At 38.8% G+C, this 13,630-nt stretch overlaps 1 protein-coding gene across 1 annotated transcript; it reads right to left on the bottom strand.

Annotated features, from left to right (window-relative positions):
* Positions 1-5,313: 5,313 nt before the first annotated feature.
* mob3a (MOB kinase activator 3A) lies at positions 5,314-13,087 on the bottom strand. Its single transcript, XM_040128799.1, has 4 exons — positions 12,863-13,087; positions 10,707-11,289; positions 9,099-9,301; positions 5,314-6,659 (listed from the first exon to the last, which is right to left on the bottom strand). The coding sequence occupies exons 2-4, from the start codon at positions 11,122-11,124 to the stop codon at positions 6,630-6,632; spliced, it is 651 nt and encodes a 216-aa protein (XP_039984733.1). The 5' UTR covers positions 11,125-11,289; positions 12,863-13,087; the 3' UTR covers positions 5,314-6,629.
* Between the last annotated feature and the right edge of the window lie 543 nt (positions 13,088-13,630).

The following is a 13,630-nucleotide window of genomic DNA, read 5'->3' as shown; positions in this document are numbered from 1 at the left end:
ACAGGGACATGACTTTCAGTTGTTGGGGCATTTCAGTATCGCATACACAAACGAGCGTATGCACACGCCCTCCTGCAAGTGTAATGAAGAGATAGAACCAGTAGTGTGAGAAGTATTCAGATTCTTTACTTCAGTAAAAGTAGCAATATCTCAAGGAAAATACTTAATTTCAGGTAAAAGCCGTATGAGCATCAAAATGTACTTACAATATCAAAATTAAAAATACTCTTAATGCAGGCAAGACTGACTCCTGTCAGTGTTACATATTTAATATTGCTGGATTTTTGTTGATTCATAACTTTGTACACAGCAATTTTTGTTTTGGCTGTTTGAAGTAAAGCTAAATTTTTCTACACTATACTGTTTTGTATACACTGATTTATATGAACTTTGGTCCTCAAAGTAACTAATAACTACAGATAACGCCAGATGCTGCAGACAGATAGTGCTGTCAGATAAATGTAGTGGAGTAAAATGTAAAATATTTGCCTCTGAAATGCAGTGGAGTTGTAGTGTAAAGTGGCATAAAATGCAAATATAGTAAAATACAAGTACCTCAAAACTGTACTTACGTATAGTATTTGAGTAAATTTACTTAGTTACTTTCCACCACTGGATAGAAGATAATCTCCAGTATTTGGATTCTTTCCAGGCTAACTTTGATAGGTTTAAAGTCTAATTGTTTTGAAGAAAGTAATCAATTTTGATACTTTTTAAATTAAACCTTTTTAAGATGACTGCAATATATTTGTGGACTTAAATTACATGGGGGCAAAATGTACTCAAATCAGACAAAAATATTCATACAATGCGCAGTAATTACTTGGATATGAGGTAACGTAATTGACAGGGAAGGCGTGTGCAATGGCCTGTTGCAGCCCCCACCGTTTGTGACGTATGACAAGGCAGACACGGCACGTTTTGTGGCCCGATGTGGAGGCTGTTCAGACGAGGGTGGAGACACTGTCTCATGGTTGTGATAATGAAAGAAATCCAAGAACTCTGATGATGCACTCTTAACCCATCTGCTAATTGTGAGATGCCACAGACATGACATGTTCGTACAGTATTTTCCGAGATTAAACGCAAGGTTAGTTTTTGACAGAGGCGCAGTGGAGGGCTGTTAGATCCCTTTGTTGTTGCTTTTTGACATGCATCCCCTTAATAAAGTCCAGATATTAATAACAAAATATCTTGTGTTGCAGTAAATGCGAAGTGTACGTGCTTTGTCATGCCATGTGCTTTGCTGTCAAACTGTATGTCCTTTGCAATTTGTTCTGTTAACTGTTTAACACTGTATATAATCCGTAGTCCATAGACCTGCTATGTAAAGCATCGATGTATTGTTTATCAATGGTGTCTTAGTTAGAACCATGTAAGGTTTGTTTTCAGGGTTCAACTGTCTTGTGACTGGAGGCTTTCTGCCTCTCTCCTCCTCCCTTCACCTTCTGCCCCTCAAACATAAGCCCAATGGTAGCAAACATTACGCAAGCTGTTGGCAGACTAGCCCTAGCCACGAGCACATGGTGTAGCTGCAGGTTTTAGTAGGAAAACAAGATCACACATCCATGTGCAGGGGGTGGGTCTGTGTCACTACAGGTCAAAAGGAAGAGGGATAGGCCATCATAAATAACTTCGAGTGGCAACAACCCCATTTCAGATGTGAAAAGCACTCAATTAGGAGAAACTCAGTAAAGGGGGTTCCTTTTTTGGGCTGAGGTTATTTCAGTCTGAAAAATGACATAGCAGAGATGTGTCTGTTGTTGTATTCCACGACAACTGCAGGTCAGATTCTAGTCTCCTACAATGTCCCGATGCAGTACGGAGACATAGCTGTAGATGTAGATCAACCAAGTATTGTGTTGTTCTAGCATCTGCATCATTGCCTTTGCATGTGATAGATAACACATCACTCGTTTGACTGTGCAATACAGTAGGCTGCACTGAAATGACACTTTTTTCAAAATTGCCTCAGAAATGATTCAACATGCATTATTAGTGGCATCAGCACTTAATTGAAACCTCATTAACCCAAAGGTGGGCCGGCCGGCGCAAATTCATTCTAAGCAGCCAGACATTGTTCTAATGCATACAAATTTATATTCTAGTGGAGGTCCCAGATTTTCCCAAGATACAATATATGTCAGGCTGAATTTTGGGGAAATTAGTATTTTGATTCAGTATGTGTATGTCAGACAATGGTGCAGCCATAAAAAATGAATAGTATTTGACAGCCTTGGGTTTGAATATTTCACTCAGTGTGAACCTCATATAACTTTAAATGAGAGCTGCAACAAGCCAATATAAAACTTACTGTATATGTGATTGTCATAAAGTCTGTAAGATTATTTTTCCAACCCTAAAGCTACTTAAGGGTAAAACTTTATGTTTACAGTTTAAACATAACCCCTGTTAAACTCTGCTATCCTCATATTAAATAGTCAAAGCCTCCAGCTATATGATCATAACAAAGAACAATTGGCACAAAGCTACACTTAGAATGCTTTATCAATAGCTGGAACAAGTCATTTTGATTTATGTGTTGAAAGTTACCGCAGGTACAGTATGTGAACCTGCAGGATTTTTTACAAACACATTCCTGTACTATCTAGTATAAACAGTACAGTACAGCTGCCATATGCATCTGTGCACGTGAATGGATAGTATGGATATACCTGCAAATGTAGTCCTGCAATGCTCATCTGGCAAGTCCAAATAAAACTGTCAAAGGCTAAGAAGATAAGTGTGCTAGAAGCAGCCAGCCGTCTTACACTGTTACAATAAGTTGCATATGTTTCTCAAGTAGGAAGGTCACAGTGATCCAGGGTTGTACCTTTTCTAAGAAATCCTCCCAGAGCAAACTTCTTAGAAGAAAGAAGCCTGTAGTTGGGAAAATACCCGAACATAACCTCTGGCATAAATGTATGTGCTTTAGGTATTATTGGAGGCAAACGGCCTACAGGACCGCTGGATTGAATCCAGTATCCAGCAAAATTCCCTAAACACAGAGAGAGTTACCAAGGATTTTGCAACAGACTCTGTTTTGTTCCAACTTTGTTCCTGTTGTGCTCTGGAAAAACTTGTATTCTTTTTCTGCACTTTGCTCCCGTTACATAACCCTGCATAACAAAGCATTCTGAAATTAAACATGTTTTTTAAATTCTTAGAATCTCCTTTCAGATTGAGTAATACACCAGCAATTGTAATCGGTTACAAGTCAGCATGCAGCTGAAATGGTGAGTCATTTTCATGGACTTTACAGACTCAGCTCTAGTGTTTGTGTCATTACTTAATTTTCTGAATAAGATGTTGGTTTAGAACAATTAGTTCAGCTAAATGCTTTTATTTTTAAAGTAGATTTCACAACACTTGATGTAAAAGTATGTTTATATACAAGTATACAAATTGTCCATCCCAATTTTTGAGAGCCAAAGGTAGCATCTTTAAATTGTTCTTTTTTGTCCAGTGACCAGTCTATAACCCACAGATTTTCTATTTAGTATCATGTAAGACAGAGAAAAGTAGCAAATTCTTAAGAATGGAGAAGATGTAAACTGGTTGGACCAACTGAAATAACTTTTCTCTGGGCTCCGTCTTAAATAATTCATCATCTTACTGGAACTTTTGTGGGTTCAGTTCAGCTGCGGGCCCTGAAAATCCTGGTCATTTGTCATACCCACTGGCTACAGCTCTGCATGAGGTGACTCACTTGCAAACCACCAAACCGTTAAGGGTGTGTGCTCATTCCAACATCTGCTGAGTCACCTTATCTCCCAAACCCTTTCTCTAAGTGTAAATAATCACATTGTACCATTTAAACAACAGGCAGACACCGCTGCGTAAACCCTGACAGAGTTGGACAAGTTTCAGTCTGATTGGTTGAAGCCTGAAATTCTTCCCCTTGTTCTTGGCCTCTTTCCAGTACTTCCCTTCGTGTCTTGCAACTGCAGAACCCTACGGGCTCGTCTGATACATTCCAAAAGAGAAAAACACACCAAAGGGAGGGAAGAGCAAAACGCAGGCAGAAGCTCATCTCGCACGTAACAGGCGTAAACATGCTGCCAGAGTACAGTGTTTAGAGGAAGTGACTCCACTGAAAGAGAGGAGGGACAATCCTGTAAGAGGATCAGGTTGCAGCAGGCAATGAGGTCATTTCAGTGGTTGATGTTATTGGGGCAGATAGTTACATCATATTAACATATCAAAATATTATGTCTTTTCCAGCTTGAATGAAGGAGGGGAACTGGAAACATTATATTTTAGCTGTGAATGTACTGATAAACATCTAATTTGATATGTTCTTTATACTTCTAATCCAGATTTCATAGGGATATACTGTACTTTTTACTGCGCTACATTTATCAGGTGTACATATCTGCAGCTAAATATTAATGGGTCAGTTGTTCTGGGTGATATTTGATATCAGTACCATGATATTTCTGACTGTGTTCCCAGTAACAATATACGTCCTGATACAACAAATGTGTGCAAAAAGACATATACTTGGCTCCATTCTTATGCATTACATCAGACAGCCAAAACTCTCCATAAAACGTCAGTGACTAATCTTGGTAGTACGAAACGGAAATTTACTGAGACTCATTAACTCAACTCAGAGACTCTTAAAATGTTTGTATCCTCATGATGTAATTTCATTCAAAGTTGTCGGCATATTTACCTAATAAAGTGGCCACTTTATTAGGTACACCTGTACAATTTAATGCAGTCCAATACAACAGCCACTGCCATAGCATCTATCTCGATGAAGTTTATAATGTTTAGTTTTTGTTGACGTTGTCGGAAATGTATAAATTCAGTTATACTGTATGTTTATTATTGAGGTCACAGTTAAAGGTGACATTATACTGAGAGGGGTGTGTAATCTTTTTTTGGCCTTTCTATTTACAAACATGAGAGAGGCAGAATATTAGAAACCCCTCTGGATATACTGCAGTCACGTACAACAGCATCACTATGACATCAGCACTAAAACATACTTTATAATTTAATGAACAGTTTCCTGATAACGTCAGAAAAAAACTGAACCTGATGAGCTTCTTAAAGATGGAAATTAAGGCAGGCCTGTTGTACTGATTACGTTAGAAGTGCCACTGAGTATATATACCATACCACTCTGAAAGGGGTCATCCTGCATAAAAGAATTATGACTTTTAATACTCCAACTCTTGTATATTCTTGTAATGGACCATAACTATTAGTATACAGATCTGAATGGGAAAAATGTCCTTTTACAAAATGTACTACTTAAAATTTTGTGACTGTCTGAAGTTTTAGGCTCTTACAAGCTACCTTTTAATTGTGTTTACCCAGTTGTGCGTCTTGTTCGCAAGATTACTGCTCATTAATTTCATAATCCAAACCATTATGACTGATGATGTGCTCAAGCCTATTCATGAATGCTGTTGACCCGATCATGCAAAGCTCATTCAAAACAAAAACTCAGTCTGTATTCATCACAGCACAGTCTGGCCTGTTTCTTACATAACCAGCTTAGTCGAATCATTAACCCGAATCGGGTCCCCACTTCTCCTCTTCATGACTATAACTGGGACACTGGACAGATTTCATAAAGGCTACAACATTATCCACGGGATTACAATATTCCTCAACACAAGACGGGTTTTGGTGTCTGGCGCCACCCAGTGGACGTGGTCTTCTGGTCATGTGCTGCCACCGGAGTTTTGTCACGTGAGGTCCGACTCGCGTGTGACCTTCAGCAGCCAAGTGTATCTGCAACAAACACCTACAGGTTTGACATATGAGAACCTGCCTGGTGGCCCAAGGCCCGAAGTGTACAATAACAAAGAGTTCATAATGTCTGAGTCACCAGCATGCCATCACTGTATTTGGTTCATTTCCACATGTACATATAAATTTTAAATGAATGCAACCAAAACCCCAAATTTATTTAAATGCCTAAAATGGTATTTTAGGCTAAACATAAAAAAATACTCTCAGAAACAGAAAGAAAATTATATTTTCCTCACAATGGGATTGTTTGAAAATAATACTTTCTCTGCCTTAAAAAAAAAAAAAAAACTAAATTAGTACTTTGATTGTTTGAGTGGTAATACAGACTAAACTGTTAACGGCTTTACAGAAAAATGTCCTTCCTACCCAGGAAATCTACAGATTAAGTTTAGCCATAGCCCAGCACTATCAGCTTCAAGTACAAAAAGCAATGTCAATCAAATAGTGATTACTAAATTCAAATTATAACAGAGTCATTTTAATGTAACAACATAGTGATTTTATAGAGTACAGTAAGAAATCGTACTAATTTTAGATCATTTTAACAGAAAGACAGACAGAAGCATCTTGGAATGATTGAGATTCAAATAAAATAGAAAAACATCAACACAAACATACACCTCTTAATACTGTGCTCTGATAAAATGTTTGAAAACTTTTTTTTAAAAGGAAGAGAATGCCTCACATGACAAGGTTCTTCATTAAAACCTACAATATGTGGCTAAAATAGATTACAGTACTTAAATATAAAAATAGACTCTTTTCTGAATTTGTTTGTTCTTTTAGTTCTCTGCTGCAGTCTTCTAGATGGACGGGTGTGTTCGTCCGGCACGTGTCCACAGGTCCAGTGCGCTCCCTCAGTGGCACATCCGAGAGGTCATCTCTTTCTGTTGCAAACACAAACCACGTACACACAGTACAGTGAGTTACAGCAATGAAGGAAATACTTCATTACTCATCAAAATGTCACCACAGTACCACAGTTAGTGATGCAGTCAGTACTCGTTAAATATATTTGTAAGCTCACGAGGTGAAGACGCTATAAAAATATAAAAATTAAAAAAAAACAAAAATAATACAAAATAAAATACAAATAAAACCTTCAAATGAAAACTATTGCTGGGACTGTGCAGAAAGGCTACTTCACACTATCATGAGACCAGTAGGTGCTGCACGGAAAATAGAAGAGTCAAAACATTCCCACACGCATCTCTACTGCAAAACCTCAGTTTACAGTCTCAGCTTTCGGTCACACAGACCTACTTCAGAGTGTAGTAGTAGTAGTAGTAGTAGTAATCCCCAGAAATATACTCCGTGTGTTACAGTATAGACCAGAATGTATTGGAAATTGATCCATACATCTGACATTTTAATGATATTCAAATTCAATCATTAGGCTTGCAGTGAATAGAAGAGGTGTTATGATTAATCTGAGTTAAGAAATGATTGCTATAATACGCGGTTCGGAAATATTTAAGTTCTTAAAAAATACAGCCTAAGACGGAAATAATGGTGTCAGGACACGCCCAGACTTGCCCGCGCAGGGCAGGAGAGATGGGGGGGTTTCCAAAGGGTTTACCACCATTATTTCCAGGTAATGTGACCAAATATGGAAAGTATAACAACATTATTTTCTGAAGATGTGAAGTTCATTTTTTTTAGAAAAGTGGGTGGAGAACCCACCAGCAAGGAGGAGCAAATTTAGGGTATAAAAGATGGTGTCTAGCTATGCTTTCTTCAGTTGGGTTCCAAAGCCAGCTCGGGTTTATCTTTTGTGATGGAATAACCTCTATTGCACTGAACTCTGATCATCCCCAGTCAGTTTTTTTTTTTTAACTTCTTAAGATTCCAGTAACTCATCACCTTCACTGAAGTTAAGTGTTGGAAATACACTCTAGCCCCGATCTGGGCATCTTACCCTCCAACAAGAGCAAGAGACATGCCGAACGCACACAGGCCATACAGTCTCTCACACAGGGGGGGAGGGCTCATTAACAATCAATCACTACACGAATCAATAACAGTGTACCAATCAGTCTGGGCTGTGCGTTGATTCAATGTGATTGTTTGGTGTCTTTCATTAGAATGTTACCGTAAAATAACCATTTCTAGAAATCATGAAAAATTATTTCTTGTAATTTAACAAAACAATATATATTTGTAGAAAATTGGACTGAGAGCACTGCTTGAATGCGGACTGCAAATGGTGGAAGCATCACATTTCATAAATCACTTTCATGGGTCCTGCAGGGCTCCTGCAACAAACTGCGTCACAAGTGTGCTTTGTGTTTTAATGACCAAAGTGTCTTACGTTTACGTAAATGTTTATTTTGATGAATTGAACGCCCTAAAATTTTCTCATGTCGCAAATTGTAGCTTGCATGCTGCAAATTTCGTTGCAGTTGACAGTTGGTGCCTTAAACGTTTACGTCACCAGGGCGCCCCATGACTACACTTTTTATTAGCAATCAATAAATACGGGACACAGTTTAGCAGCTACTTTACTTTTATGACTATTTTTTTGTAATATGTACCGCTCAGTAAGTACAGCATCTTGGTGGCCATCCTGGAAAAATAAAAAACAATTAAAGGGATTCTTATAAAAACTGTTTTATGCTATGTGTTTATGTAAAAAAATATATATATGTAAAAAAAGAATAAATATCAGGTGATAGACTGATAGAATTTTTTAAACCCTCAAATGTTTTTATCTGCCTCAAAAATCCAGTATTGATCTGGCTCTTAATTTTTATGTTATTATGCACTTTAATGGCAAAATAGTTGTTAGCACTTGCAGATAGGTATGTAATACTTTTAACAGGCCAGGCCTTTCATGCTGAAGAAAGCCTAGGGCGGAAATGCGTACGTTTCTTTTCTGCTGCTTGGCATTAGTCCAGTAAAAGTGTCAGAAAATTATCTGAGTGCAGATGACTTTTTTTTTGCCAATTCCTTTCCTTTTGGTTTGGCACCCATTATACTATGAAGACATTTGAGTTGAGCACGCCCCTTCTTTTACCAAACTGAGGTACTGCATTAAAGTGCTCAAACTTTAATGCAGTACCTCAGTTTGGTAATTTTTACGTAACTTTGCAAGTACTGGCCGGTGTTTACAATTATGTCTGACACTGCTAATTTCATTAGAAACAGACCTATCACCTTTTATTGGATTCAGAAAATTTCCCCTCCTAATATTTACAACACTGCTGCAACTAGTTTAGGGTTAAGTGTCCAAACACATCAAAGCTTTTATTCACATTTATTTTAGAATAATATCATTTATTTTGGTATCTAGCTCCATATTGGAGCCTATCCTCTCTTTGACTCACCAGGGGCTCCAGCTCTTTGTGGTCCGTCAGGTTGAACTCAGTGACAAAGTAATAGAAATGCTTGTAGCAGGTATTGACATGTGCCTCTGCCCCCATCTGGCTCACACGGTCAAAGTGGTGGATGTAGACGTGGACAAACACCCGGAACAGACGAGACAAAATCTTCTTAGCCACCTGCATGAAGGTCTTAGGGAAGGGAGTACCTGGGAGTCAAACAGATGGAGACGGGAGAACACTGCGGTCAATCCATAATGACCTTTTACAATCTGCACCACAGAAAGGAACACATTTTAAATATTATAGTTTTTAAATGCAAGGGTTAGAAAAATCTTTCCACGAACATTAACTTTTGTGTGTTCCTGAACCTCTCTTGTGCTCTGGAGCCCCGGCAGGTTGGAAAAAAAGCATGTTAAAGGACTCAGCCAGTATCACTTCGTATGTGAAAGGAAAACCAACACGACTTGGCCTTTGGGGCATAAGCCGCAGCTCCAACCAAAAGATTAATTCAGTATGTCGTTTTGCTTTGACTAATTCAATAATATTTCAGGAATCTGTTCCAGAGGACAGGCACGTCAGAGGTCGTTTCTATTCATAGCCTACTGTACATTGTGTGACCCATTTTTAAATCCATTGCTTGGATGTTTTCTGTAGTCAAATGCCACGCCACAGCACATGGCATACAGTCCTCACATGCACAGTCTTAGAGACTGAGATAACAGAAAAAGGGAGAATGCCACAGCAACAGAAGATAAACTGAAAAAAAAAAATGGAAGAAATCTAATAAATGTGGCCTTGCAGATTTAATCTGAAACATCATTTTGTTATCCATTATCTGAAAAACAGTGGTTTCAGATTTTACATGCCTTCACTCTGCAGTATTTTATCTTTATCACATTTGAATTTGCCTATGTACTCATTACATGTTAATCATTTAAGTGGCTTAATACCAAGTATTTGCATGTTACAGCAGAAGTTCCCAACTTTTGTAGCTTTTGACCCCCTCAAAACAAAACTATTTCTACTTGCAACCCCTCCTCATCTGTGGCATATGAGTTTTTTTTTCCCTTGTGTTATTTGAATAATTTTTAGATTCCCCAAAAAATGAAATAAATAATAAGCACTAATAAGCATAACTCTGTAGAGCATAAATATGTTTTTATGTGCTTTCCTCTGTTGTCAACAATCTTGCGTCCCATTGTGGGGATCCCAACACCTACACTGGGAGCCACTGAGTTACAGCATCTCAGCTGTGAAAATCTGCTGCTTCTCTCTGTTTCATACCATTATTAATTGAATACTACTGGAGTTGTGATGGTTTCAGACAAAAAAAGCAATTCTAAGATGTTACTTTGAGCTCTTATGACTTGGAACGGGCATTTATTGATATTCTGTGACATTTTCTGGACCAGATAATGAACTGAAATCGCTTAATTGACCCTCAAAGTAATGGCCGGTCATCAAAGTAAAGGTTTAGATCTTTCACAGTAGGACTTCTTGGACTTTTGCCAGGCAAAGAAACACTCAAAACCAAAACGTCTGTGACCTAATACAGAATCTGTAAGGAACGAAAGGCTTCTCACACCATCCGTGTCTAATCTCAACACTTACCGACGTTGGTGGGGAAGATGTTCTCATTGTTGATCTGTACCTCAATCCAATCCATGAGCAGGCTCATGTATTTGGGAGCCGACAGTGCGGTCGGCCTCTTGTACTTGTGTTCGTCCTGCCAGCGGTATTCGTACTTGGGCCCACCGGACATGACGGGGCAGGTCTGATCGGTGCAGGAGTCACTGATGGTGCCGTAGATGAGGTTGATGCGGTTGAAGAAGTCGACCACGTGGACGGCCACCCAGTCGTTGAGGTCCTCGCCGTGGGGCAGCTGCACAGCCTGCTTCAGATCCAGCCCCGCGTTCAGAGACGCCTGGGCCTTCTTGTGCAGCTCGAACCGCTGCGTCCCGGGCTCAAACTTGCGCTTGGGCCGGAATGTCCTGTCTTTGTTGAAGACTTGTTTCAGGGCCAGGGACATGGTTACATGTGTTGGCGGCGGCCGGTGATTTGTTTGAATGCTTCTGGTGAATTATTTACTGTTGGAATGGACGCGTTCAAAAGGTTGCGTAAACAACCAGTGCAGAGTTTTTGTTATGGACTGTGTTTTGGTGTTTGTTTCAAGTCAGTCTGTGATTCTGTGATCCTGCGTATGAAAAAAGGAGAGGACAGAAAGAAAGGGACAGAGTTTGGTTAATAACTGCACATTTACATTGAAATGCATTGTTTATGTCGAACCGCATATTCAGGTACCACTTATTCCTTACATTTAAAGAAAATATTTCAGTATAGGGCTGCAACTAACAATATTTTTCATTAATGATTCATCTTCAGATTATTTTATTGATTCATCAATTAATCAATTCATCTGTTAATCAATTGTCAAAATAGTTCTGTTGATCAACCAATCAACTAACCAAGTAATCATTTAAGGTTTACTGGACTCTCTCGAGCTTACTTAACATGTAATATATCATGGTTGGCTAAATAATTAAATGGAGATGAAACTATTAGTTAAATAATCAACTAGTCGATCGACTGAAAATTAATCTGCTACTATTTTGATTATTGATTAATCACTGGAGTCAGGTATAAAGCTAAAATGCCAAAAATGTTCTTGTTTCCCCTCCTTCAGTGGAAGTATTTTCTGTTTTTCTCTGTTTTATGTAATTAGAAACGGAATATTTTGTGGTTTTGGACGGCTGCTTGGACAAAAAAAAAAAAAAAAAAAAAAGGACAACTAGACTTTACCCTGGAGCCTGCGAAGCTCTGGGGGGCATTTTTTTTTTTTTTTTTTTGCCATTTTCTGACAATTTATAGACCAAACGATTAGTCGAAAAAAAAGCATAGGCATTTCGATTGATTGTTTAAGCCCCTTATTATCCACCTTCTTCAGATGACATAAATCTTAAATTTCATGGTGTATATCTTGAAATGTTGCACGACAGACTGAGGTCATGTAAAGACGAATGTGTACATTTCAGGTACAAGACCATAAATAAATGTCTGAGTGGAAAATGTGTGTGAATCACGAGGTTCTTCTGTCAACTGGCGATCATCGAAATGCAGGACGGTTTCTACCATTTTATCTAAACCAGACGAGGGCTGAATCAACTTCATCGATGCAGACCTGAGTTCACCTTTTGTCTCACCCCCCCCTCCCCTCCGGGGAAACGAACAAGTCTCAACGGTGACAACAGAACGGGCCCGCATTACGGACGAGACGCCGTCCCTCAGTCAACATGAGTCATTTCCTATTTCAGGCGATAATTCCGCCGCGACACCAAGAATCCGCGGAATGACAATAAAACGGAGTCTAACCGTCCGTTGCCAGCACAACAGGACCCCGCGTACGCCTTCATCCAAATATCTGCGTCCTCATCTTCGGAATGATGCAGACTTTACGTCGTTTTTTTTTTTTTTTTTGGTCACGTTTCCAGGATAAAAAGCCAGAGATTAAACAGCAGGGCACATGACGACTGTACGAAGTTTATTCGTGACGTGACTAGCTAACTCGGCCGGACTTGTTGCTTCCTAAAAACAGCTAAAAAAAAATAAATAAAAAATAAAAAACCCAAACGAGACGAGACAAATCCACCTTAATCGTGCTTAATTCGCACCACATCTGAAATAAAATCGTCTAACAACGGTGATTATTGCAGACGGGTGATCGCACGGTGATGAAATCGCACAGATGAAAGCCACTTTCCCGAACTTACTTGTTCCGCCTTCCTGTTCCGTCAGTTTCCTTCGATGTTTTATCGAAAATTATCCGGTCGCTGATCAATAGCTTCACGCCAACAACGGGCACAGACTACATTATGGATACACGGCGCGATACATGTTGTAGAAATATCGATAATTCAATAAACTTGCCACTTTAATAAAGAAACTAACGCCTGACTCCGCCCTACGAAACGAAAAGTACACCAGAGTCGAGTTAGAGGCACTAATAGGGACTTCCGGTGAGAACCTTCAAAATAATGAACCCCTTGACCAGTGTGGTGTAATGCGACGTTTTCTGAATTATTAGCTGTAAACACTAAGCTAAAAATTAGAAATATGATCAAGCATAAACCTGTTTTAAACAACAACATTACAGTTTTTATTTCCCTGAAATTATTTCCTAGCATATATTTATATCCATTAACTGCAGGGATTGATTATTAAACAATGGGTCCCTTGGCCTCTGTCTCTTTATTGTAGTTTTGCATATCTTTGTAGTCATTTTGTGTCTCTTTGTTGTAGTTTTGTGTCTCTTTGTAGTCGTTTTGTGTGTGTATTAGGTCATTTTTGAGTGTCATTGTTGTTATTATGCCTTGTTCTTTTGTATCTTTTTGTATTTATTATGTGTCTCTTTCAGGTCATTCTGCGCCTTTTGTAGCCATTTTCTGTCTCTTTGTTGTTGTTGTTGAGTCTGTAGTTTTGTTTCTTAGAAGTCATTTTGTGTTTCTTTCAGGTCACTTTGTGTCTGTGTGGTTTTTACG

Source organism: Xiphias gladius, chromosome 6 (genome assembly GCF_016859285.1).
Source record: "Xiphias gladius isolate SHS-SW01 ecotype Sanya breed wild chromosome 6, ASM1685928v1, whole genome shotgun sequence".
Taxonomy (NCBI): Eukaryota; Metazoa; Chordata; class Actinopteri; order Istiophoriformes; family Xiphiidae; genus Xiphias; species Xiphias gladius.
Note: the sequence above shows the minus strand (reverse complement) of the source record. Positions and strands in the feature narration are given on the sequence as shown.